Source organism: Leptosomus discolor, chromosome 13 (genome assembly GCF_034619465.1).
Source record: "Leptosomus discolor isolate bLepDis1 chromosome 13, bLepDis1.hap2, whole genome shotgun sequence".
NCBI lineage: Eukaryota > Metazoa > Chordata > Aves > Leptosomiformes > Leptosomidae > Leptosomus > Leptosomus discolor.
Window position 1 is genome coordinate 19332035 of NC_141403.1, and position 27965 is coordinate 19359999.

At 38.0% G+C, this 27965-nt stretch overlaps 1 protein-coding gene across 1 annotated transcript in view; it reads right to left on the bottom strand.

Moving 5' to 3' along the window:
* The window catches only part of ROCK1 (Rho associated coiled-coil containing protein kinase 1), a 90901-nt gene that overhangs the window by 14897 nt on the left and 48039 nt on the right, over positions 1-27965 (bottom strand). Inside the window, exons 12-27 of the mRNA XM_086472515.1 lie at positions 26005-26093; positions 24449-24497; positions 23770-23905; positions 23332-23423; positions 22956-23202; positions 20764-20870; positions 19501-19651; positions 18430-18590; positions 17361-17545; positions 16617-16686; positions 15124-15218; positions 13091-13256; positions 11416-11509; positions 8516-8604; positions 7996-8184; positions 7307-7472 (exon numbers count right to left, since the gene is read on the bottom strand). Of these exons, the coding sequence (XP_086328641.1) occupies positions 7307-7472; positions 7996-8184; positions 8516-8604; positions 11416-11509; positions 13091-13256; positions 15124-15218; positions 16617-16686; positions 17361-17545; positions 18430-18590; positions 19501-19651; positions 20764-20870; positions 22956-23202; positions 23332-23423; positions 23770-23905; positions 24449-24497; positions 26005-26093 (2086 nt within the window). The remainder of the gene's footprint in view (positions 1-7306; positions 7473-7995; positions 8185-8515; positions 8605-11415; positions 11510-13090; positions 13257-15123; positions 15219-16616; positions 16687-17360; positions 17546-18429; positions 18591-19500; positions 19652-20763; positions 20871-22955; positions 23203-23331; positions 23424-23769; positions 23906-24448; positions 24498-26004; positions 26094-27965) is intronic.

Below are 27965 nucleotides of genomic sequence, written 5' to 3' on the forward strand. Positions count from 1 at the left end.
TTTTTAGAAAAATGCATATTAAATAACTTTATGTATTTATAATAATAAAGCAGAATAGCACAAAACCAAACTATTACTAGAAAGGAAGATGTACTACATGCAGTAATAGGCAATTACATATTAAGCAAAGCAGAATAAAAAGCACAGCTAAATAAAATGAAGGTATAAGCATTGACTTCATGCTTCATCACAAGCTAACATTTGATTATACAGTTACTGCAAAATAAAGTGAAGCTGTTTCCCTTGATGCCAACATCTAATACTGTATGTAAATAGTTTGCAAAGAGCCAGGCAGGAAAGACTTTTGCTTTGAAAATGTGTTACAGCTTAAATGGAGCAAGATTAAGAGATTTTCAATATAAACATAATTTAACATTCAGAAGGACTCTATGAAAATACCCAGCAGTAAGATGCAGCAAGTAAAACAAACCAGATCCACATTTTCCAAGGGAAACAAAAAGGGGAGCGCACAAGACCAAGCAAAGCTATACGGCTGTCCCATTACTCACAGAAGATAAGCATAGGAGATAAATAAATAAGGAATGCAGGAAGAATCAACTAGATATAAAGAATAAGAGACAAGGGTTTCATTCAAATTTTCAGCGGACAGTTTTCCAAAGAGTAATGTAATAACGTATTTTCCTACCACGAAACTACTGAAATCATTTAACAATGATACAAAGAAGCGTCACAAGAAAATTAGCATCCTGCCTAATGTGAATCATAGATTAAAAAAAAAACCCTCCAGCCAACAGATACTGTTTTCTGAAATAAATATTTAAAATTATGAAGCCAGGTAATAGCAGTGAGAAGCTCCTGTGATTCCATTAATGGGAAATGACGTGGTAAAAAGTCTCACAATTTTGTAAACATGAAAATGAAGTAACCAAAATTTCACTCCATAATTACAAATTTTTTTCACAATTGAGGAAAATTTTGTAACTTTAAAAAAAACTATTGTAAAAATGTGATACGTAAAAAAGAATACAGACATACAGCTGACAGCTGATGTGTGCATTCTTTACAATAAACTTAACTGGTAGCACTGAAAACTTCAAAAACATTAAGTTAAAAGTTGCTGAAACATTCTCCACAAATATTTATGTAAGAATGATCTACTGGTCCCTTTTATCTTTCAAGGATAACTCTGTGTGAGGTGTATCCCAGCAAGCTCTGCAAATACATCCAAATATAACAGATATTGTCCATACACTTCGTTATGTAAAATTACGAGACTGACAGCCTAGCCTTGTACGAGGCATTAAAATTAGGCATAAAAACCCCCTCTTCCCATATTAGCCTTATAGCAGGAAGTGCTACTATTCAGCAGTGGACTACACTTAAAAATACAGAATAGTTTCCTAACATTTCTCCACACAGAGTAACTTCAAAATACTGGGGGACCATCAAACTTGAAATTCTAATTGGAAGGAAGGCATGTTAGCAGAACTCATTCCAGAAGAAACCTTCCTGGGTAAATGAAGGAATTTTATTTCCCTGCCTCTCACATCTGCATAAGAATTGGGGGGTGTGGCAGGGTTTCCCCTGCCCGACCCATCACCAATTCTTGATATTCTGTAGCTTTGGAAAAGGAAACCTATTTCCTTCGTGTCTGCAGGCATCACAGGTAATGCTTACCCTCTTTTGAATACATTGATTAATTTTCACATCAAGAGAAGATTCCTCTACTTTTAGGAATTTTAGAAATAACCTAAAGCTCAAGTCCTCCATTGCAAAGTAAAGTGACTAGTTGCTAATAAAGAAAATAGTATGGATGACTGCGATTCAAAAGGAATATGGTATGGTTAACGGTGACTTGAAAGGAATAAGTATGCCTCCGTGGAAATTGTGGCACCTCAAAAATTGGAAAGATCTAATAATGATAAATTTTAAAAGATGCACCAGGTACTATGTTGCTTATAGGGACAATGTGAGTAGGAGTTTTTTCTAACTTCACTTCTATTTCAGCACACTCTGAAAGAAATTTCAGAAGAAAGCGGATGAGCTATTACCAACAAATTGGTTGACATTCTTTTCTGTCTACTACAAATCTATTTTAGTAAGCAAGTTCTGTTTGCATGAGAGATGATTTCTGAGCTGTGAATAACACCTTGCAGTTGAAAATAACAGTTTCTGAATGTACTCCATTTCAACAAAGCTAACAGTCATCTGGAACCAAATGTACTCTTGAAAGGCTAGATGAGCCCTTTCATTCCAACCTTGCCACAAAGGTTTGTCTCAAGTAGTATTTATAGTGCATTTTAATTTCTCTTGACAGAGTTAGCTAGCACAACTGCAAATGTTCATCTGGCCATTTCACAAATATTTGATCCAGAAGAATAATATTTATGAGTGTTCTGATTAACTAATTAAGGAAATATGGGCTATCTAGACTATGAAAAAGAATCATCCATTCCTGACTTTAAAAATAGGCTCAAAACAACTGACAACTTCCTTGTATTTTGGAAAGAATCCCAGAAATAATACTTCGTATTTCCAATCCAGAAAATCCATGATAGGCCTCAAAAATATCTGATGGCTAGCTGAACCTGAATAGAATAGAAAGAAAGAAGTGAAGGCTACAGATCTTGTAATTATCTCTGAATATATATTAAAATGTGGATTTTCATTCTAAACATCTTCATGATTAGCATTCATATTGCCCAGATTCATTGTGATTCAGTACGATAAAAGGGAGTTCTAACAGTAAGTCTCCAGTAAAATCACAGGAGACAACCATGACCGTACTGATTTATGAGACTTTTTGTTGTTCTGGAGCTAAGTAATACAGGCGCGCCCGCAAGAGCGGTACAGCATCCCTTTCCAATGTTCCAGAAGTCCTACTCCTCAGATTCTTCCACAGTAACCAAAAAATCTGGAGATACTACCTTGCTAATTCTTTCCAGTCCACCCTTCCCAGTTGATTCTTTCCTCTCAGACTGCCTTACTATAATTTCCTGTCGATCTCACCAAGGACTGCTGGCTGGATCTTGCTTTGAGGTTTATTCAGGTGACGGCTACTTGCAGGTATTTCAGACAGTTGTATCTGTGTCCATACTCAAAAAAACCCTGTTGGCTTAAATGGTCCACGTTTATTATTCTGTCTTATCTTTCTGTAAAACAGGATTTATAGCATACACTGTAAAATACTACGTGCTGCAGTTAAACCTGTAGGACAGCTCAATTGCTTAAATTATCTTGCCAATCAGATGAAAAGAATTAATCCACAACATGTTAAGTGCCCTACAACAATTAAGGAAAAAATGCTTAAGTTCCTGATTATGTTTCTGTCTTGACAAAGAATTCTGTTTACAACCATGTAAATATTCAGACTTCCTAAGTCCAGCAAGTAGGAAGAGGCATTCCAAACACATCATTAAAAAGCAAATATTTCAGCGGTTTTAGCAAGGACTATTAACACTGGAGACATCAACTGAGACATGACCAGCTACCTGAATCAATAATCAGAAGAGTTACCAAAAAATGCCTAGAACTGAATACAAGGAAAACATTTTCCACATCATGATCTTACCTACCTGGTGAAGCAAAAGCCTGAGAATACTCTGGATTGTGTAAGCAATTGGATTTATTCAATATCTACCTCCAAATACAAAAAAAATGTTCCTTAATTTAGGAATTAGGAATTCATTTTAGTACTACCTTGAGTTTATTCAAAGAGTTCAAAACCTTCTGACCCCAAAATTTTACAAGATGTTCTTCCCATAAATTAGGAATTTACTCTTGTAGCCTCCCTGGTAGCTGTTAACCTAAGCTCCTGATTAGACAAGGCACTACCCCATAGCCTGAACCTTTCTGCCACACAGGAGGACAGTGGATGCCCGAGAGCCAGAGGTCTCTCTGGAATTCCACCAACATTTCATACCAACTTTTTCCTCAATTAAACCAGAGACTGCCCATCACCAGAATTGAGACCATGGAATCACTCTTTTATACATGCGGACATTATTTTGTGTTTTCATTTTTCCCCAGTGATGTTTTTACTGGGACAGGAAACTGAGTAAATCATACTATAATTATTTAGCAATTCTACTGTTTATTTGCCTTAAATCTTTAAGGAATGTCTTTGCCTTAAGAACAGATGCATCAGCTAGAAAATCCTATTGACTACTCATCAGATCCACCTCTTAAACAAGATGCTCTTCAAGGTAGTTTGAAGGGACATTGATGTTTGGGCTGTAGAAGTGATGGGAACTTAGCACACAGTTGAAGACAAACAACTTCACACAACTAAATTGCAGCAAATGAACTGCTGAGGTATGCCACCTTCAGTTTCGAAGACTAACTACTTGGAGAAAAAGAGCTACGTGCTGGGTAATTTCCTCTTTCTGAGGCATAGGGTATTTCTGCTTTGAAGACTGGCTCTTTTTCCCTCCTTATAATGCTAGTGCAGTCCTCTGCCCTCTACATGTAAAATCTGACTATACTAATGTCACTTAATCTCTTAATTACCTAAAGAGTTTCTTATTCAGAATCTGATGAACTCAGAGCACTCCACAAAAAAAAAAAATTAAAAAAACAGAAGCATGTAGGGACATGACCTAAATCTGGAAGTCCTAATATTATGTATTAGAGGTCCTACCTGCATGACACAGTAACACCAGCAGCACAACTGCAGTAAAAGTCAGAGGCATGTATAGAGAAAAGGGAAAAAGGAAGAGAATCACAGAATGCTGGGGGTTGGAAGGGACCTTGAAAGATCATCTAGTCCAACCCCCTGCCAGAGCAGGACCACCCAGAGCAGGTCACACAGGAACGTGTCCAGGGTTTGACTGTCTCCAGAGAAGGAGACTCCACCACCTCTCTGGGCAGCCTGTGCCAGGGCTCTGTCACCCTCACAGGGAAAAAGTTTTTCCTGATGTTCATGTGGAACCTCCCGTGCTCCAGCTTGCACCCGTTGACCCTTGTCCTGTCACTGGCCATCACCGAGAAGAGCCCGGCTCCATCCTCCTGACACTCGCCCTTTACGTATTTATAACCATTGATGAGGTCACCCCTCAGTCTCCCCTTCTCCAAGCTCAAGAGACCCAGCTCCCTCAGCCTTTCATCATGAGGGAGATGTTCCAGCCCCTTCATCACCTTTGTGGCTCTGCGCTGGGCTCTTTCCAGCAGTTCCCTGTCCTTGAACTGAGGGGCCCAGAACTGGACACAATATTGAAAGGCTAGTAAAAAAGAAATAGTTAGAGGGGTCATGAGTATAGAAGATAAAGGCCACAGAACTTCCAGTAATTATGATGTTCTAACTAACAATGGAAAAGTTATAGCTGACTTGAAAAGATCTTGCATATACCAAAATTTCTGCCCCAAAACTGAAGTGACAGGTCATACAGCCAGAAGCCTGACTACACACATCTCCAGAGGTAAAACTGAAAATAACATACTGTAATGGGGCAGAGAAAAAAAAAAAAAAGAGAGCTTAGTCCTACAGTCTTTCCAAGATCTAAGAGATAACAGGGTCATACCGGCATACTATTGTCCTTAAGAAGAAAACAGGGAAGGTGTCTAAGGCCAGATGGAGGCATTGGGTGTTTTCAGTGTAATACACAACAGCCATTATACTGAAAAAAGCTGAGAAGGAAAGTAAGGAAGTTCAAAACTACCCTTTTATGCAGAATAAATCTAGGCTGTTTTCTTGTAGAAAAATTTCAGATCTCAATTTACAGGAGTTTAGAAATTTTCAATAAAAAAATTACTAACTACAGTGTTCTTCACTTAGGAGACACTATCAAATATAAGACTTGATTCCAAATAGTAATTTGAAGGGAGAAAAACACACTAATAAGTAAAACCTCTCTGATTACTTTTTTACCCCAATTAAATGGAGTGCCCTAAGTAATATCTAAGAGAAAAAGTCCTGAGAAGTACTGACAGTTCAGAAATACCAGAGGTAGTTCCTAGCAGGTGACAGCTAGGAAAAAAAAAGTGTTCTTTCACCAATCTAATAACTGTAAGAATTCCCAATTCTGAGTTTTGATAGAAGTTTGGCCCAGATGTTTTCCAAAGTAGTAAAATAGACATTTACTTCCCAAGATGGCAATTGCCTGAGGGTTTTACAGATCAAACTTCAGACTGCAAAAGGCTTCTTGGACAGAATGGAAGTGGTGAAGACAAGACTAGATCATTATCCAAATGAAAATCTATTCTAGAACAGAATTCATTTAAGTACTAACTAAAAATGAAAAACTAAAAATACATTAGGGGAAGACAGGACACAAAAATAGACACGGAAAGGAATAACTACAAAAAACCATATACTAAGTCTCATAACCTACCTGAAATTTCAATCACTCTAAGACCCCTGGAAAAACTCTAGAATGTGACAATCTGAGCAGCGTGAAGTGCATTAACAGGAAGAGAGACACCTAAAATGACTCCATTTACTTTTATCTGATTACTCATCCACTGAAGCCTTAAAATACTCAAAATAGTAGTCTATTTTCATATGTTTGACTATATTTTTCTACAATAAAAACCAGACTAAATCTGTAAGACAAGCATGTAAGACAAGCATTTATTAAAAATTTCACAATGAATTATAAAAATAACTATACCAATAAACAAACGCAGCTCATACATACAGAAATCATTAGGCACAGCTTATTACCACTAAACTTTTTTCCTGTATCTAGAGATACAAAAGCAGATCGCGTGACAGTACTACCTGATTACACTTTTCAAACATCAGGGAGGGGGAAATCACCAACCAGTGTAACAGTGGGTCTGACACTACGTGGAAATGGCTAACTACACTGCACTATTTGTCCGTATTGTAATCTGCTAAATCAGGGTACTATACAGCCATAAGTGCATTACAGCAATTCCTACAATTATTTTTCACGTGGGCAATTATTGCCTCTTGTCACAAAGGTACTACATGCCTGCGAGTAAGAACAGACAGGATCAAGGCAATTTTGCATTCAAGATATAAAATATAATCACGATGTCGTGGAAGTGCTGGCCCTGTATTCTATTCACTGGGCACTGCACATCGTGTTCACTGTATGCAAACAGCAGCAGATGTAAAGATACTCTTTCCACAAAAGTGGATAAAAATTATACAAATCCCAAGCCATACAGTGGGAGGAGTGATGTGAGACGAAATTAACACTTAGATATAAGCAGCTAAGGTATGAAATAAAAACAACAACAACAAAAAAAAGGAAGTGGAGATGCGATATGAAAAGAGACAGTCAGAAGATTTTAAGAGGTAGTAACTGCTCTGAAACAATACCTTCCAAAACTGAGTGTATGCAGAAAATCAAGTAGTTCAAATATGGTTCTCTCTTACCTGACAGATTTCCATCTGTTTCATCTGGCTGGAGACTAGCCACACTAGTGGAATCCATCCCTTGCTGGAGGTCCAAAATTTTCCTTCGTAGTTGTTCTATGTCACTCTCTTTACTATCCAGCTGCATCTGGAGCTCGTTCCTGTATGTAGATTCTTCCGCTAGTTGCTGTATTTATATACACATGCACAGTTACTGTGATACCAAAATATGGCAGCAAAGTACTCTGAAAACAAAACTCATTACTGTTTTTTTAATATCTCTTGACACTTTTGATAGCATTAGCGTAAATTATTATACTAGAAGTGTTTGTTCAGCCCTGGAAAAAGTATCAAAGATCCAGCAACACGTTCAAGTATAAAACAGTCTCATTAATCTATTAAATTACCATTTGTCTTGAAATCGAGACCACCTACCAGTGAAACAAACTGCATAAGTAGTATGCTACACAAGGTTAAGTTTTTTAGTCTTCATAACATAGCAGTGACTTCCACAGTTAAGAATTTAGAAAGGGGAAGTGAATGAGAACAAGCATAGCTGCACACTTGTCAGGTTCTCTGCCTCACCGAAATTCTGTAGCCTAGAGCATCTGAAACAGATCTTGTATTTTTTTTTTCAAGTAGATGAGGACCCATACATTTCTCCTGTGGAGAGAACGCTACAATGTGACAGAAAATTAAGAATGTTTTACCGCTTGCATTTCATTGAGCTCCTTCTGGTATTTCACTACCATCTGATTGAATTTCTCTTTTTCTTGATTAAGCTCTAATTGGAGCTTTCGGTTTTCCTTCTCTTTCTTCCTCAAATCTTGCATGTTCGCTTTCTTTCTGTCTATTTTAAAATCTTTCCGATTCATTATCTCAGCCAGTTTGTTGACAGCCTGTTAAGAAAAAGGAAAACCAGTAAGAAAAGTGATATATGCAAACATGTTCCATACTAAACTAAGGTCCTCTAGCTACAGGATTCGATCAAAAAAAAAATCTTCACCAACATAAATGGCCCTTACAATAGAAGTAATGCTAAAAGTACACAGCATCAAAACTTATTCTTTCAAGTAAGTATCAACAACGCATATTATATCATGGTATATCATGGTTAGCATACACTTAATCTCAAAGGAACTAAAAGTTAGTTGCACACAAATCAATAAATGGAAAATATCTCTGATATGCAAAGTTATTACTGGTATTAAACTGCATAAAAAGTTATACCTGTGTCTTCAGAGTTCTTTCAGTGTTAATGCTCTTCTCATAATGCATTCTAATATTATTGATTTCCTCCTCTTTTTTGATTTTGTACTCTGTTAAAATAATATTAATAGTATAATAAATTAAAATAAATAAAGCAAATTTGAGGTATTTTAGGACAAAGAAAATATTTCTAAGCTCAATCACTTCTACAATTGAATTTTTTTTCCCTCCACTTCCCTGTTGTGTCACTTAATGTGCAAAATACAGTTTGCACTGATAAAGATTACCAGTTTAATGCTACTATAACGACAGAAAATTACCAGAATGATCTGTCACAAAGGCATCAACATCAAATACTAAAGCCAATATAAGTATTTTTGTTTCCTGGTGATGACCTAGTTTGTTGCCCCACTTCCTTCGTGTTTGCACAGTGTTTCTGCAGTACCAAAAATTAAGTCAGTACCCACACAGAATAAGACTGATATGACTGGACTCACAGTCAGTACCGATTCTCAAATCAAGTGTGAAGATGGGGAAAAAGGCTTTCTTTAAACAAGGAATGACCCTGTTATGTCCCCCCCACACTCCTTACTCACACACTGGTTACTCAACTCTACCAATCTTTCTATCACACCTCCAGTCTGTTGATTTGTTCCCAAAGTTTCTGGAAGTATGTGTTTCACTGATAAGGATTTCTCCACCTAAACTACAAACAGTTAAGGAATAATTTTCGAGTACTTAAAGTAACAAATTCCATAAAGTAAAAAACACTGAAAACTGCCTGCTCATCCAACTCTTGCAGTTACAGAAACGCAGAACTAAGGGAAAATATTTTAGTATGCCTTCCTGCCTCCATGGTGTTTGCAACAACACTGGCAACATAACTGATACGGCCTTTACTCTCACAGTCAACAGACATTAAAGCATGCATTCCAGTTTTTAAATGCTTACCAAATGCAAAACCATGGGAGTAAACTGAATAGTAAAGTAAGTTCCCATATAGTCGGAACGCATGTAAATAGGATGCCAATCCACTGGCATGTGTGAGATCACAACTTAGATTCTGAATCTAAGTGAGATCTTAAGGAAGTTGAAGCACTGATCCTGCTTTACTAGAAATGGAAACAAAAACTTTAATAAATACATGGTGTGCAACATGAAATGAGTAAAATGCTTTTTCTTAATAACCTTCATGCATACAAAGGCATGGCTGGAAGAAGGGGGTTAGACAGACAATATATTGATGAGCTGTACTGGACGGGCATTCCTGGCTATGCCTGCAGGAACACAATGCTAACGTGTTTCCCTTTTTCCTACCTGCTGCAGCTGAGGTGTTAGTCTTTTTCAACAACAAAGTGCATGGAAATTGAAGCAATAAAGTAGAGAGTGTGGCAATTTAGAATCATATAATGGTTTGGGTCAGAAGGGACCTTTAAAGGCCATCTCGTCCAAGCCCCTGCAGCGAGCAGGGACACCTTTAGCTGGATCAGGTGGCTCAGAGCCCCGTCCAGCCTGACCTGGGATGTTTCCAGGGATGGGACATCTACCACCTCTCTGGGCAGCCTGTGCCAGTGTTTCACCACCTACATTCTAAAATATTTCTTCCTTATATCTAGTCTGAATCTGCCCTCTTTTAGTTTAAAACCGTTACCCCTTGTCCTATCACAACAGACGCTACTAGTTTGTTCCCATCTTTCTCATAGGCCCCCTTTCAGCACTGAAAGGCCTCAATCAGGTCTCCCCGGAGCCTTCTCTTCTCCAGGCTGAACAACCCAACTCTCTCAGCCTGTCCTCACAGGGGAGCTGCTCCAGCCCCTGAGCACCTTCGTGGCCTCCTCTGGACCCGCTCCAACAGGTCCAGGTCTTTTCTGTACTGGTGCCCCCAGAGCTGGACGCAGCCCTGCAGGGGGGGTCTCACCAGAGCGGAGCAGAGGGGCAGAACCACCTCCCCTGACCTGCTGGCCACGCTGCTGGTGATGCAGCCCAGGATACGGCTGGCTTTCTGGGCTGTGAGCTCACCTTGCTGGCTCATGTCCAGCTTTTCATCCACCAGTGCCCCCCAGTCCTTCTCGGCAGGGCTGCCCTCAATCCCTTCATCCCCCAGCCTGCATTGATACTGGGGGTTGGCCCAACCCAGGTGCAGGACCTTCCATTTCTTGAGCTTGCCCAGGTCCCTCTGGATGGCATCCTGTCCTTCAGGTGTGTCAACTGCACCACTCAGCTTGGTGTCATCTGCAAACTTGCTGAGGGTGCACTCGATCCCCCTGTCTATGTCATCGATGAAGACAGTAAGCAGTACTGGTCCCAATATAGACCCTGAGGGACACCACTTGTCACCGATCTCCATGTGGACATTAAACTATTGTCCACTACCCTCCGGATGTGACCATCCAACCAATTCCTCATCCACTGAACAGTCCACCCATCAAATCCATCTCTCTCCAATTTAGAGAGAAAGATGTTGTGGGGGACCGTGTCAAAGGCCTTACAGAAGCCCAGACAGACAACATCTGTAGCTCTTCCCTTGTCCACTCTAGCACAGAAGGCCACTAGGTTGGTCAGGCAGGACTTGCCCTTGGTGACACCACGCTGGCTGTCTCAAATCACCTCCCTGTCCTCCATGTGCTTTAGCGTAGCTTCAGGGAGGATCTGTTCCATGATCTCCCCAGGCACAGAGGGGAGGCTGACAGATCGGTAGCTCCCAGGGTCCTCCTTTCTACCCTTTTTAAAAGTAGGTGCAATTTACATGGAAGGTATGTTTTCAAGATGAAAACAATGGCTTACATTATCTTCCCTATTATTTGGGGTTTGAAAAATAAACAGCAATGTCTTCTTCCATTTCCCATTTCCGTTTTGCCACATACGCTTCAAATCCAGAACTGCTTCGTAACAGATGAATTAAAACTCCAAACATGACATACCTTCCTCCTGTTTCTTCATTTTTTCACTGATATCTGAATTTTCCTTTGTTATTAAGTCAACATCTTTGGTTAATGTATTATTAGTTTCTTCCAGCTAAATGAAAACACACACATTTTAAAATGAAGAACTTGCCACAAATTCTAAAAGTATTTATAACATATTACTTTAAATACCCTTAAATCTGTAACAGCCATTTACTTGGAACACCTTCCTCAAATTATATACGAGAAAATCCACCCAGCTTTCAAACCTGAATTTTTAAAAAATGGTATGTTTCTAAGTTGTCTTGATTTACCAGAAGGCTGTTCCAAGGAGAACTTTTTTTTTACATTATCTTTGCAAAACTGCCAACACTATAGTATATAATCAAAACCTCAACTTAAGCAAGATTAGACTGTCCGTTATTGAATGTGGCAATTTTCAATTAATTTGTGGTACTCTGGAGGAACTAGTACCTAGAGGTCTGATCCCTTGAATCCAGATACAAAAGCAGCTGAAGGTGATACAACTCCAGCATTCAAGGCTATAGGAGATTCATGGTAACTGTTGTTAAATAATTGTCATATATCATGAAAAACATGTATAAATCAGCATAAAACTAAATTTGGTCCAAGTCAAAGCATACATAGAAAAACATGTACATACGTTTAAAAAAAAAAACCAACATGGAAAGGAAAACCATCACAGTTCGGAGATGTTAGCTGCCACAGTCAGGATCACTTTGCTAACCACTTAACAAATACATATTAAAGACGAGACATAACTGCATTCCTGAAAAGAGGTTTTGTTTGAAGCCTATAGAAATGATTGTGTATTGAGCTGTCTGAGAAAGTTATCAGAATATTTGAAACCAACGTATTGGCAAGAAGGTACTCCTTCGATGCTACAGAAAGACAGTCTACTAAATGCTTCTTAAGACATGGTGGCATTCTGGCAATTTCAAGCTTCTAAAAGAAAACACGTGTAGCAAACACTACTTCTGCCATCTTCACACAGAGATGTAATTAATATCCGCGGTAGTGCTAACAAAGCTTTTTTTTTTTTTACACCCAGAGTTACACTGAAGTTCTACACTCCCACAATTCTTAAGAAAAATCTGCATAGCTGATGCTAAATGGGAAAAAACCAATAATGATAAAATAACGATGCTATATATGGCTTGCTATTTGAAACTCCTCAGTTAAGACACTTATCAAAACTTGATACTAGTACTCAAGAGCTGTGCTATAAAGTATCTTCAATAATTTCAGTCTGGGGTTTGGTTTGGGTTTTTTTCATAGTTTACCAGTAGAAAAAAAACTCAAGACTTTCAAGTATTTTTTTCTTAAAAGACTGTTATTTTGGAGTAAGAGTCTCTAATAGATAGCTCCATAGATATACAAGATTCAAATAATACCTTGGGTGATGACAAGTCATTACAAAAGGCTTAACTGAATTATAGACATTCACTTGATTTTCATTCTGGCTTCACCTCAGCTTCATCAAGTCTACATTTCTTTGGGAGTTCACATGATGGGATTTAAATGTTTAAGGTTCCAACTGAGTCCAACACGTAGATACTTAAATAGTTACCACTTACGATCACAAGACTTTATAAATTAAAATAAAAACATACATTTCTGTTTCCAGCTGGAAGATACACACAGGTATTAATTACAGTATTAATTAATTTACCCTTCGTATGATGCTGTCCTTATCAGTCATTTCTTGCCTATATCTTGATGCTGCTTTTTTGCTTTCCTGATTCAGTTCAAAATACTGCTCTTCAAGGAGTGCTCGTGCCAGCCGTTCTGACTCAGCTTTGGTTTCAGCTAAATCCAACTGGGTAGTGAGCGTTTCTCTGTAAAAAGCACATGAAGATTTTCTCCTATGCAAAACACGCCAAATTTTCAGGAAGACTAATAAACCCAAATTATACCACTCTAATTGTCATACCACTAATCGTCAGTAACTTACACTCTTAATAAAAACAAGATTTACAAGATTCTACGGTGTACGCTTGTATCTTTTGATGGTCCACGCAAGCTACAGCAGCAAGCTTACTGTAATTCAATTAAAATTTCCATCATCCATGAAACACCAACCCGTAGGAAAGCAGGTGTCAAAGTGTCACGTCTTTGAGGAATTAAAAAATACAATTAAACTGCACTTACAGTTTGGTCCATCGAAAGATGCTTAACCCTACCAGTATTAGCTACCTCTTCACACAAGCTTATACTCATGGAGGTGTGTGCTCCAGACTGTTTGAACATAAGGAAAACCACACAAAGATTCTGAACATGCAGTGGTTCTACGTCTCTGCAACCTTTTGCAGAAAGGCTTGTAAATTCTATGTACAGCTGGAGAGGCAGGGGGCATTAACTCAGGTGCAGTATCTCGTTAATGTTAACACAACTTCTAACCAGTTCAACATACAAGCTAAACTTTCTCGCTCTTGCCTGGCGTACAGGCAGAGCTCCTGTATATTTGCCTGCAAAGAAACCCACATAAAGCACGGTGGGCAGTCTAGCACCCCTGAGTCAGATGTGCCCACCAGCATGTGACACAGCCCGCGGCATGCTGAGAGAGACGGGGCCACACGTTGCTGCAGGGACAGATGCCCTTCCTGCCCTGCAAAATCACCAAAGATTTACGCAATGAAATACATAAAGCTATGGAGCACCCTGATTTGATAACTCTGCAGTACATATGGGCCTCTACTGTAAAAAGGTAACTGCTGAAGCATACTCAGAGTTTGTCACAATTCCCATAGTTGTATCCAGGTGAAAAATGTTTGCAATCAACATAAGATAGTGGAGAACAGTAAGGGAACAGAATAAAGGGAATCTATAAAACTAAGTGAGAAAAAGAAAAAAACCACAAAAGGAATAAAGGAAGCCTCTCCTACACCCCACCCCCCCTTTTTTCATTCTTAAGTTGATACTACTCCTGAACAACTTTGCATAGACAGGTATTGTCCTCCTACATCATATTTATTAGCACATCATCTTTTCTTTCTCCCTTTCTTAGCCCACTGAAACTCATCATGAACACAGCACATACCCTCCTCCCTTTACATTGCTTTGCAATGCTGATGCTCAAGTAGAACAAGAGATCCAGATTTTAGAAGAGAGAAACTCTGCTTCATGCATAAGTCTACGGTCTCCTTCTTCAGAATAAATACATATTAAATAAATACATTGGAAAGACAAGCTTAAAAAACTTCTTCCCTTACTTGCTAACTTAGAAAATAGTACATCACAAGTAAGAGTTGTTGGATTAAGGGGTTTTGCTGTAATCAGAAGTATACTAAACTTAGAATTCAAACTATTTTCATTATCTTTTTCTCAAATTATTTTATTGACTAGAAATATACCAAGTAATTATCAGGATACCTTAATCAAATAAAAAAAAGTTGTTACACTAGCAAGGTGATTATCATAAATTGCAATGTTTTTTCAAAATTCTGCATTTTCTTAAATTCTCAGAAGTCATCATTCTTCTTCCAGACATTACAAATAGAGTCCAAAGCAAACCATATATGGCTTTGAGAGTCAGCATAGGCAACATCCTATGTATTTGCCATCTTACAAGGTGTTATGGAACACTTTTGAGACCTGTCTTTTTCTGAAGGAATTAAACATTTTAAGTCTGATTCAAAATCTTCATGAGTGAGACCGTACTACATAGAAAAACTTATGTCTATTTGAGAAACACAGAGAGCATACTTTTCGTTTTGCAACTCCTGCATTTTTCTTTGAGTTTCTTTATTCTTATCATCAATTTCCTCTTTCAGTTCCTTCACCTGAGTTTTGTAAAGTGTCTGTAAAAGAAAGCATAAAGAATCATTATTCAAATTCCACAGTGGAAGTCTTCATTGTTTGGGTACTGGTTGATTTGAATCAGCCAAACCCCAATACATGCCAGTACTGTCTTTAATGGAATTTCCTCCTTCCCGCCTGCCCAAGATGCTCCTTTCCAGTTTCCCCTGTGTAGGGAACTGATGTGAGCAGGTTTGTTTTCGATTTTCTCGTTTGGTTTCCTACATAGTTGCACAAATGCACCTACTGACAAAAGGGAAAAAAGGCACTAGGGCAGAGCTGAGCAGGTCTCTTGGAGACAACAGGACAAAACTGCATCCTCCTGTAGCATCGCTGTCTCAAAATGTTAGTCCAGCAAGCCTAACACTGTCCTACGCTTCCACCTGTTGTATTCTCTTTGTATCCATGTATCTTCTCTCAGACTGTCTCTAACACTGATTTTGTCTTAATAACTGATTCAACAGGTCTGATTCACGTCAATGACTTCTGTTCTTCATTACTATATTGTTATTAACACCATTAGTAATTCTAAAAGTTAAAATTCGATCTACGGTAAAGTACTTTTGCTAAATATTCAGACTGAATTATGAATGTCTCATTTAAGCGACATGCTAGTGAAAAAAGAGAAAACCGAGAATGAAACACAACACTGTATCTTTTTATTAGCAGTACGTTATGGAGAAATGCACAGAAGTCTGTAACACATAATGAAATTTCAATCACGTGCAGTTTAGTAAACAAAAATTATTATTGCCACTCCAAGGAAGAACCAAAAAGTACTTCCCAAAACAAAATGAAACTGCCCATATTCACAAATGTATTTGAAATTCCGACATTATACAGCGTCTCATGCCATTGTTTCTTTTCACAGAAACAGATCAAAATAAACCTATGAAATAGGCTTTTTGGCTACCTGGAGTACCGAATAAGGCTCTGCACTCAGGTGGAGAGTGTCATTTAGAAGGATGATGTAGAAGATATTCCTGTATGTCCAGAAGACTCCTGGATCTATGGTTCTTAAATATACTTATGGTAGATCAATAGCATGGAATATATTCCAGTAAGTATGGAGAGTTTAACTCTCTACAAAGTCTGCAGTTATGTCAGAAAAATATCTCTTTTCCAACCTCAAGATAGTAACTACTCTGACGAATAATTCAGGTAAGAGTTGCTCAATGTAATATATAAGATTCAACATACAACTACAAAACAACATACTACAGGGACCATCTAATGTTCTCTAATTTTTTGTTCATTGTTTTATTTCAAGCAGGATTTTGTGAACTGCTGATTTATGCCAGGTTGTTATTTACATTTTAAAAATTTTAATATGTCAAACTATTCACTGTTCAATGCCTTCGCATCAAAATGTGGCACACTCAATTCTTTGCAAGTCTTACCGAAAAATACTGCTCAGCTTCAAGTTGATCCTGAAGCTCACGCATTTGACCTTCATTTCCTCTGTACTGTCTTTGAAGAAATAAAAAAGGGAAACATGTAAAAAGTCAGCTCCTAACAAATGACAAGGACAGACTATTTCTAACCAGAACAGCATCCTATGAAGATCTTACATTTGCACACATGTTATTTCAAAGACCAACAGTTTGCTGTATCCTAAAATTCTCATTTAATCGCATTCCTTATTCTACCCTGGTGATTGTTTCAGTATGTAGTTCAGTAGACAAGAAGTACCATGGAGAAATGTTAAGTCAGCTGAAGGCAGATATGATATAAGCCTAATTAATGAAAAATATCTTCAGTCAGCTTAAGAAATGTTTAGAAAAAGAATCAGCAAGTTAAAGGGGGGAAAAAAGCTATTGACTCACATGTAGTAAACCTAAAAGTCCCACGTGATTTAACAAGTAGTACCACACTCAATCCATAAAGAAGTCACTCAAATATAAGTGGCATATATATATATATGCCTTGACATAGAATAGTGAGCCAAGAATTGTTCTGCATCATAGCTCATAACAAAAATATTCCAACACTGAAGCCTACATACAGAAATCATAACACGCAGCTAAAAATATTCTTTTAGTTTAGGAAAAAATGTCTATGCACTGGGGAACTTTTTTCACTAATAGGAACAGACAACGTATAATTAAGCAACTTTTTCCATTTTACTTCAGTTTTTTACTTACTTAGCAAGTTGAGCCAACTCGAATTCCAGTAATCTCTTTGCTTCCAACAACGTATTGATTTCCTGTTTCAGCTGCTTCTCGGAACCCTTCAAGTTATCTGCTTCAAAAGCTTGCGCCTTCAATTCCTTCTGTGCCATTATTCGTTTATTCGTCTCTTGCTCTAGCTGAAGTGTTAGATTCTTTACCTAAATGAGAAATATTTCAATAGGCACATTTGCTGAATAACCAGTTGCATGTGCTTGAAAGTGTTTCATATATGGATTATTTTATGTCAAACACCATTGCTCAGATGTCACACATTGTACAACAATCAAAAATATTCCCAAATCTCCAAACACTTCAGTGCAATAATCTTACAGAAAGCTGTTGCCCTTACAGAATGCACTGATATACCTCTGCTTGATGATAAAGTTTCCCCATACTTAGCTTATTTCAAAGTCCCAAATGTGTTTTATCTTATCTTAAAGGCAACAATGGAAGAAACCCAAATTGTCTGCTGAAAGGTCCTGCAAACCTCTCTGTGTATTTCAATCTTAAAAACTTCTCACCCTAGAAAAAACCTGCAGCCTACCAGCTATATAAAAACTAATTTACACAAGTAGTGACCCCTAAGAAAGGTGTTATCACCTTCATTCCCAGTGTCCTGTAAAAAAAAAAAGTAAGGGTGAAACTCTTATTCTTAGTACACAGTTTTCACATTCAATATTCTCATTGCATTTCCATGAAAAAATGCTTTTCTGGAGAATGCACAGTCAGAACTGCAAATCATCCAAACCAATCAGACTCCACAGTCAAATTCACAAGCAAGTTTTTCCTTTTAAAAAAAAAAAGAAAAGGAAACACAAAAAAGTGCATTATATTAAACTGAGGGCCCAAATATGTAAGGCATCCAAGAGCTAAGGAACAAGCGGAAATTACCTAACACTATTTAGGCCAACAGCTGTCTTCAGTTCTACTGAGGGTCTATTATACAAGGAGCTCAGTGTAAGTGAATTTAATTTTCTGTTTCTCAGTGGACTATAATTTCTTATTTATATAGAAAATTGTTAGTGATGAGCATTTTACTTACTTCATCTTCCAGTCTCTCCTTTTGCTCAAGAAGGTGTTCCAGTTTCTGCTGAGATTGCTTCAGGTCAAAGTCCAGCATGGAACACTGTTTTTCAGCTTGAACTATTCGATTTTCTGCTTTTTCTCTTGCTGCCCTTTCTTCCTTTACTTTTTTTTCCATTTCTAAACAAGATTAAGGAAAGAAAAACAAGAAAAGTGAGTATGTAGCATCCATGAAAATGCTTTTGTAAACACAGTCTTAAATATCCTAATATTTTTCAGACCCTTTTGTTCAGCTATTTAAGCTCTTCTGCTGCTAGATGGACTGATAATGAGTAAAAACTTCCTGGCATTATTACAAGAAACACTAAAAACTAAATATAATTCCAATTTGCATTGAAAGCACTGGAATATTATCATGACAACTGGAAGATAAATAGTCAAAGAAATAAAAAAATGCAGATTCTTGAAGTAATCATTATAAAATAAAAGCAAAGTTTAATTTCCATGAAAGGATAGTAGAGCAAAGGAAAAGAAATGCTGTCATTTGTGTTAGCTTTCTGAAAAGCTACAAGCTACACATCCAGGTACTGATGACCTTCACAAAGAAAACCTGATGTATTCAATCAAGATATCAAGACGCATGTTTGATTCATGGCTATGTATCTATAAAAAACTTCACCACTTCAGACAGGCCTAATACAACACAGATATTTTCAATGCAGTTACACAGGAATGAATGCGCCAAGACATCTGTCTTGGTAATTCATTCTTTCAGTTCGGTTTAGCATTAGCCAGAATTTCAAGACTCAATAGCATTTTAGCAGCCAAGGAAGGCTTTGAATTGCAAAGGCAGCAAGATATTCAAAACATTAAGAAACAACGCAGTTTTTATGGTACAAGTACCATGTTAGAGAAAATAATTTAGTTTTACATGTAGTTTTCTGTTATAAGATTTTCATACACATTTTCTTTAAGCCCTTGCATAAACACTTGTATAAAAGTATTGCATTATAAGATGACGTGTTTTAAGATATCGTAAGCAAAACACTGTTTATTATGTATTTACCTGAAACTTGCAAGAAACACTTACCACACATTGCAACTGATCTTGCCTCCTCTATTGACTGATGTTTGTCAGTTAACCGAGCTTTAGTGACTTTGTGTTCATTGACTTCCTGTTCTAACCGGTCTTGTAATGATTTCAGTTTGTAGTTCAAATCTATCTCTAAATTATTCTTTTCCTAAAGATAAGAAAAGAAGTTACTGATTTCTATAATACCTGAGGGAATCACATTTCCTTTCTTTCCTTTTTTTAGTGTTACCTTTTTGTTATGTAAAAAATTATCAATGTTATTGTTACCATTCTTCATTAAGCATGGAAAGACAAAAACTGCACTCAGCGCTCTGGAGAAAACTTCATTAAACTTTTTTCAGTAGTCTATGAATTCATAAAATAACGGAAACTTCTTAGTTTGAATAATTAGTAGTGACCTAGATTCCAATCATACAACAATCCCCTGAGAACACCAGAGCACAGAGGGATTTGAGTTATCGTTACCCAGATGCAATTCTGTTATTTCACTGCTGGGGCTGCCAACCATTAACAGTAACTGAGGAAACAAGCACTGGAGATCAGCTTCGAGAGACTGGGACTTGCCTTTGGATGGCTGCTTCACCTAACACCAAATGAGAAGGGTGACTGCTTGCACCTTCCCTCATAGGTAGTCGTATCTCTCTCGTTTATTTGGACAGACCACACACAGCACAGCAAGTCTTTACCTGACCTCAAAACACAGAACGAACTTTACAGCCTATATAGAAAAAGGATGCGGGATTTCCTTTTACTCTTCTTTACTTGCTTCTCCGTTTTGGGGAGGGGATCAGAGATATTAGGGGAACATGCTGCTACCACTCTTCTGGAAGAAAGGAAAAAACCTGAAACTGTTCAGCTCCAAAGTTGATCAAGAGGTCTGGCACTCATCCAGTCAAATTAAAATCCAGTAAAAGCAGAAATTTAAATTCTAGGTTTTTAAAAAGTTAAATTCATAGATTTTCAGGAGACAAGTCTCTGCAGCGATAGGTAGGCAGAACAAAAATTACCTGCTACCAGCAGAAGGGCTGGATCCTTGAAGCAGGCATAGCGAACGACCAACATGAATTTTACGCCCAAAGCTACAAGTAAGAACTACCTAAGGACCTGTGAGACTTACCATCCTGATGAGCTTGTAAATTAGCACTATTTAATCATTTTAACACCAGACTGATTTAGAACACAGGACTTAGCATCATCAATAAATACTATTTGAAAATATAATCAAAATCTGACATTAGCCTCAACATCATTTTACCATACCTTTTCTGAATGATTAAGCATATCCTGTGCTTGTTTTCTTTCTGCTTCTACTCTTTCAAGATTGTTTTTAATGTTTTTCACTTCTTCTTGTAAAGTTGTAATCCGAACTGCCATAAGAAATTAAATATAATTCAATATTAGTTACTCAGCTTACAGGCTTTTCAACCTTTATTGATTTCTGGGCCCCTAAAATATTTACACCTTCAAATTTTCAGACATGCAAAGGCTGTACACGTTGTAACAGAAACTGATCTTTTTAGCCACTCTTTATGTATGTCATTAGTAATAATTCACGAAAAAAAATCACATGCAAAACTTCATACCTGCTTTCCATCATTTCCAATATCTAATATGCAAAATTTTTTTCCATTAATCTGAGCTCTGCTGTGCTATGCAACAAGCACCTTTTCTGATGTTAACTCCACTAGTATGTAGATAAAGCACATTACACAGAAAGTCAGTCTCAGCTGGATCTACAGGTACTAACACAGTATGTATTCACCTAACTGACTTTTCAAAAAGGGGGAAAATAGGAAGACCCAGGGAACTACAGGCCCGTTAGTCTCACCTCTGTGCCCAGCAAGATCACAGAGTGGATCATCCTGAAAAATATTCTAAGGCACATGGAAATAAGGCACCGGTGACAGCCAACACAGCTTCACCAAGGACAAATCGCACCTGACAAATTTGGTGGCCTTCTGTGATGGGGTTACAGTGTTGGTGAATCAGGGAAGAGCAACGGACGTCATCTACCTGGACTTGTGCAAAGCACCTGACACTGTCCTGCACGACATCCTTGTCTCTAAACTGGAGAGACGTGGATTTGATGGATGGACCATGCAATGGATCAGGAACCGGCTGGATGGTGGCACTCAAAGAGTCACAGCCAACGGCTCGATGCCCAAGAGGAGACCAGTGAACAGTGGTGTTCCCCAGAGGTCGGTATTGGCACTGGTGCTGTTTCACATGTTTGTTGGTGACATGGACAGTGGCATCAAGTGCACCCTCAGCAAGTTTGCTGATGACACCAAGCTGTGTGGTGTGGTGAACACACAGGAGGGAAGGGAGGCCATCCAGAGGGACCTGGACAGGCTGGGGAGGTGGGCCAGCGTGACCCTCATGAAGTGCAACAAGGCCAAGTGCAAGGTCGTGCACCTGGGTCGGGGCAATCCCAAGCACAGACACAGGCTGGGGGTGAGTGGACTGAGAGCAGCCCTGGGGAGAAGGACCTGGGGGTGTTGGCAGATGAAAAACTGAATATGAGCCAGCAATGTGCACTCGTAGCCCAGAAAGCCAATCGCGTCCTGGGCTGGATGTGGTCAAAACCACATTCTGAAGTGCGCAGAACAGTCTTGTGCCATCTGTACTTCCTGCTTGTGATTAACAACAGACTGGATCTGACTATATTCAGTCATCTCAGGGGAACTCTACAATCATTCGGCTGAAACTGATGCACTATATTTGAAGCACAGTAAACAGGCAAGTTGATTCTTTATGGTTCTTTCTTTGTGCTAGCCAAAGAAACAAAACCAAAACCACCCAGAAGTCCTCAGCAAAAGATTTAGCCTCATGGAAAATGATTTTCAATCCTGCAGACAGATGGTTTAAAATGACAAGTTAAGAGGCAGGATCCATTAGCATAGGCACAGTCTTAAACTAATGTATCTGAATAGTTTCTTGTACGAAGAATCGGAAGTACAAAGGGTACAAAGTTCCGAGCATCTTGAAAAAAGGGATTCCACATCTGCATCCCTTAACATGCCCTTCATCTTGCTTATAAAGTAGCATAGAAGCAACATAAAAGAAAACAAATTATATTTAGCAACAAAATAGCTCATCCACTAATGAAAGAAGAGAAAGTGCAGGGTACATCAACTTGGCTAGGGCAGCAAGGCAGTAAGACACTGTGTCATGTCCTCTCTAGCACCGGATCACTTTTGATATTTGTGTACCACCAGACTCAGACTTTTCGTCAGGGCAGCCCCACAGACTTACAAGCTGTGTTTCCCACTCTTTGATTTTGATACTCTCCCTCCCAACAGCCACTCAAACTTGATGAGGAAGCAAGACCTAATCTTCAGAGATCGTTTTATTAAGTCACACTTGGTTTGCAGGTTGGCTTTCCTCTGGTTATGTAACTGCACTTTATTTAAGAGTTATCACAACTTCTTTGGTGAAATATAAACAATTACCCTGTAGTTCTCCAATCATTTCAGATCCGTGACTTCGGTCCCTTCGTTCCGCCTCCAAAGCTGCTTGCAGTTGGTAATAATCCTTCTCCACCTGCAGTTTTGTGCTTTCTAGAACTCTGCACCTTTCCTGCAGTTCTCTGTTCAGTGATTCGACCTGACTTAATGACTTGCTCATTTCTGTGTTACCCTTTCTGAGTCTTGCCGCTGTATCCGATTCCGTCCTCAGCAAATCATTTGCTTCCTCTAGCTGTCAAAACAAAACAGGCAGGATTCTCAAATATTAAAAATTATTGGGACCAGTTTTGTTATATTTGAATGCTCAATACTGCTTCTCGAATCTAAGCAATAGTGAAGACAATCAACAGAAGCAACATACTTGCTTTTGTAATTGTGTTATCTTCTCATTTGTCATTTGCGAATGCTGGCTGATTTTTTTCAAGTCTTCCATCTGATCTTTTAGTGTGGACACTAAAGAGAAATTATACCATTAATACATCAGATTAAAAAATCCTTATATATATAAATTTTTTTTTAAAGACACTCAAATAAATTCTTGGCATATAATAGGTCTTTTGTTGACTTCTTAAATTTTACATATATTTTTAGGTCAAATTCTGTGCTTGCAGAGCAACAACACATGCAGTAGAGAACATAATTTGAAAATAAGGCAAATATATTGTGCTCAAAATCTGTGTCCATTATTTGAAAAGATCCCTTTAAATTTGTGTAGCACTTAAGATGTTAAGGTAGTAAACTGTTCCCCAAAACACATCTTACACCTCAACAGTGTCAATGTTTGGACAACACGGCATACCTTCATTTTCCACATTCCGTCTTTTTTCATTCTCTTGTTCAATTTTTCTTTGGTAGTCATTTATCTTATGTTGCAAAACCATCTTTTCCTTCTCAATCTGAGACACTGTTGACTCCAAGTTCTTTCTTTGATTCCCCTAAAATTAAAAGCATTGCTATTTTCATTTTAAGGATGACCTCAAGGCAACTGATGCACTGATTCTAGTGAATGAGTTTCTGGGTTCCTTGAAAAGGTTTTTCGAAAAGATGGCTTTTTTTAACGTCTACATGACAAATTTGGGAAATTATTAAAAAAGTTAACCTTAATGTGATTATATGTAAGTAACTATTAAAATTAGTACTAAGAGACAACACAAGGACTCAATAGAAAGTCACCAGTATATTAATTTTCAGAGTAACTGATTTTGATAAAGTCCAGAGAAATTGTGGTGAGCAAGACTATGCAAAACATTTAGCAGAGGAAACAATTCTGTGTGACTTGCAGAAAGAAAAGGTTCTTGAAAATACATACAAATAAAAATGTATCCCCAATGCTACGTATTGAGATGCGATGGTTTGGTCTCAAATTTAAACTCAGAACAATTTGTTTAGTCACAGACGAAGTATCTTAAATCATGAAAGCATTATCCACATTCTTTACCCAACTAATTCTTAGTTGGCTTCAGTGAGGAAAAAATTACCTCTTCATCCAGCTCTTTCATTATCTTGTCTAGCTTTATGTTTGAAGATCTAAAAATAAAACAAAATCATTTAAGTAATATTTGAGGACACTGTTTTTCTAGTGAAATAATTTGGGACCATCGCTAAAGTGAACATTTCTATTTTGGCTAATACTATAAATATTTGAAATTCAAGAAAACAAGCATTGGAAATAATTTGTAAAATATATTATTAATTATTTACCAACTTTGCTGCAGATTCTATATGCAAAACTTCAGATGCCACATTTTCTCCCTTAAGGCACATACAGTGGCTTTTGTACACAACAGGTTATCTTTACAACTAGAACACCCTGGTGAACTGCTAAAACTTCCTCTAGTTGTGAACTTCCCAGATAACTAAAATGGTTCATTAATTCGGCAGTAGAAAGCTCCCTACTTTGGATAAAGGTATCTGAATAATATTATTTGAAAGTCTCTCTTTTGAAGCAATGGATTACAACACAGTACTACAGAGAGGGAGGTCAAGTGCCCAGTAAAACCTCAGGTAACTGGCAATAACAGTGGCACATCCACTCCCTGTTTGTAGCGAGCTATTCCTCTTCAAAGGGACAACAAGAAGGACCCAGGCAACGTTACCTGGCAGGTACAATAAGGAGCAGTTACAGCAACATATCCTATCTACTGCCCCTGCAGTAAATGGTATGAGGTACCAGGAGACACACTGTTGGCTCTGAGAGCTTCAGCAGTACGGCAGGAAGGCAGACACTGAGGGGCCCTCAGGCAACGCACATCCTGCTTGTGGAAAGCCACTGGCACGTGTGACCACCAAAGTTGTGTTGAAGTCAGTAATAGCGTCACACAATCTAAACTCCCAGTGGACCATTTTGGCAACCAGTTCCCACGTAAGTAGCTTCTACGACTGTCCCAGTTCACAAGTCTAAATCCTTCCTATACCCTACACCTAGTGTTGCCTCCTAAATTTGTTTAGGCCTTCATAAAAAGGCTTCAAAAGGAGAAGCCAACTGTTTGTTCATAAGTGTAGCTGCAAGAAATAAGCACATTCTCACGTAGCTACTTCTTCAACATGGTAGAAACAAGACTTCAGAAAGCAATTAGCGGTTCCTACCTGTCAGTCACCAAAAAAAAAAAAGGAATGTGGTTTTCCAACAAGCACCATGTATTTAGAAACCAGACAGTTAATTTTAACAATCCAATATATGCTATAGATACAGTATTTTACATTTAAAAAAAAAATCAGCATGATCATTGTGTACCTCAGACCAACAAAACATTTAAACTCAGAGATAAGGGGTATATGGGGTAAACTCAAACATTCAGGTGTTCAGAAAGAATGTTTCACATGAGTGCCAATGAAAACAAAGTACTTTCTTCGTACTAAATTCAAGAAAACCATTTAAATATTGTTTTTGAATGACTTAAACCTGTGCCTGGAACTCCCTTGGAGGACTACAGTACCATTCTTAGTGTTATTCTAGTAACCCTAAAGCAGTAATACAGAACTGAGGTGTCAGATGTATTTAAATTATGTAAACAATTAAAGTTCAAAGTCTCACCTGCACTTTTGCTCCATTTCATCTTTCAACTGCATTTCATTATGTAGTTGTTCTTCCAACTCATAGATCATCTTCTGCATATTTTCCAGCTTTAAATATGTATTTGTACATGAAAGAACATGCATTAAACTTAAAAACTTCAAAAAAGTATTTCAGAATATTCAGTGCTGCTTATGTTGTATCACAACTTATTCGCTTTTATCTAAACACTAGATTTTTACCTTATTAAAATGTGATCCCCCAAAAAATTTTCTAAAAAAGTTAATTACAAGAAACAACTTCAATATTATGCAGTTTCATCATTTGCACACACATAAAATTCTAGAGTTCTGAATAGTTCCATCAAAATTCACAGGGCTAAGCTAAGTCAAATCCTCCTTGGTTTACGTATCTTCAGAATCAGACTAAAGATATTACTACAAAGATATAAGAAGGCATTTTAATTAGTCTCAAAAATTCTTTTTCTAGCATAAACCACCGCATGTACTTTGCAACACATCTTTGAGCTCTCAACAAGTTCAGGAAGCAGAACCAGGCCTGTCAGTTATTAGCAATTTTGGGAAAATGCTCTTAACATCTATTTAGTCAGAGACATTTTCCACAGCTAGCACTGTACTAAGGTTTGAAAATAGTAACAAACTTCAAATGTTAACACAGAGCATTACGGTATAGCTCGTACTGCTGGCCAGCAGGATAAATTCAGAAATTCGTTCTTTTCATGTAATCTCAAAATATCTACCTTCTGCTGGATTTCTAGGCACAATAATCCTACTCCAATATCAGCAAAATCTTCAATTAACAACATGGAGTCAGCTTTGAGGAAGCTCATTAAGTCAAGCCCGTCCTGATTCACTCTTTCAAACCTTTTTGCTGATCTTGTCAGGACTTCCGCCATATTTAGCTTTCCCCATTTCCCTCAACACTCTTGGAACTGCACAGAGAAGAATTACAGGCCTAATCCAGACTCTCTTCAAAGCAACATATTCAAGTGGTTCTGACCTTTTGCTTTCTTGTTCCTTAACTTCAAAAACTCCGACAATTGCCTGGCTCCTTCTGCACAATTATCCCAGAAAGAGCAACAGAACAGTTCCTCCCATGTCTGCCTCTTCCCTTTTTCCTTTTCCCACAAAATACACTTAGAGAAACTAGAACTGCTCACAAAAATCACAAAGAGGAGGCAAATTACACTTGCCTTCATTCTGTCTTGATAGCATTGGTAAGTGTTCTCAACAAGGACTGCCTGCTATACAGCCCTAAACTAAGATTTCAGTTTGGAGAAACATTATAGCATGCTTTATTCATATTAAATGAGAAAGTTACAGGCAAGATTATTTTGCCTACTTCCAGGCAGGCGTTTTTCTTCCTTCCTACTTTCAACCTCTTCTCTTTCCCATTGGAGTAGGAAATAGAGTACAGAGCACTCAGGTGCACTCAAGAACTGGAGATCTTCCCTCATTTCCTCCTTTTTCCTTCTTTCACGTTCTTAAGCTGCTCTTTAGTTTTCAGAGAAAGAACACGGACATGGCAACTAGGAACTAACCAGGAACGACGTATTTTATATATTCACCACTCCCTATCACAAAGCCTTGAGAGTGCAAGGAAATACTAGAAGAAATAGACCTCTTGGCACTTACAGAACAGCTCTGGAAAACCAATTACTGGTGTGACATACAACATAACACCATGTGGACGAGACAACGGTGGTAGTCAAAAAACCACAGAGGTGGCCTCTAAATCTAAACTTTGAGGAAAAAGGAAGGACAACCAGAACACAACATTTATCTCCTTGGTATGAGCCACTGAGAAATAAAGCAAGAAGCAAGACTATTTAAAGGCTAGCTCTCACTTTGGTAAAAAGGGACTATAGCTAATGCACAAAAATAAAGGATAAAGAAGTTTCAACAGAACTGCTGCCCCATTTCTCGGTTACTCATTTTATAGCCCTTCCAAACAGACTGCAT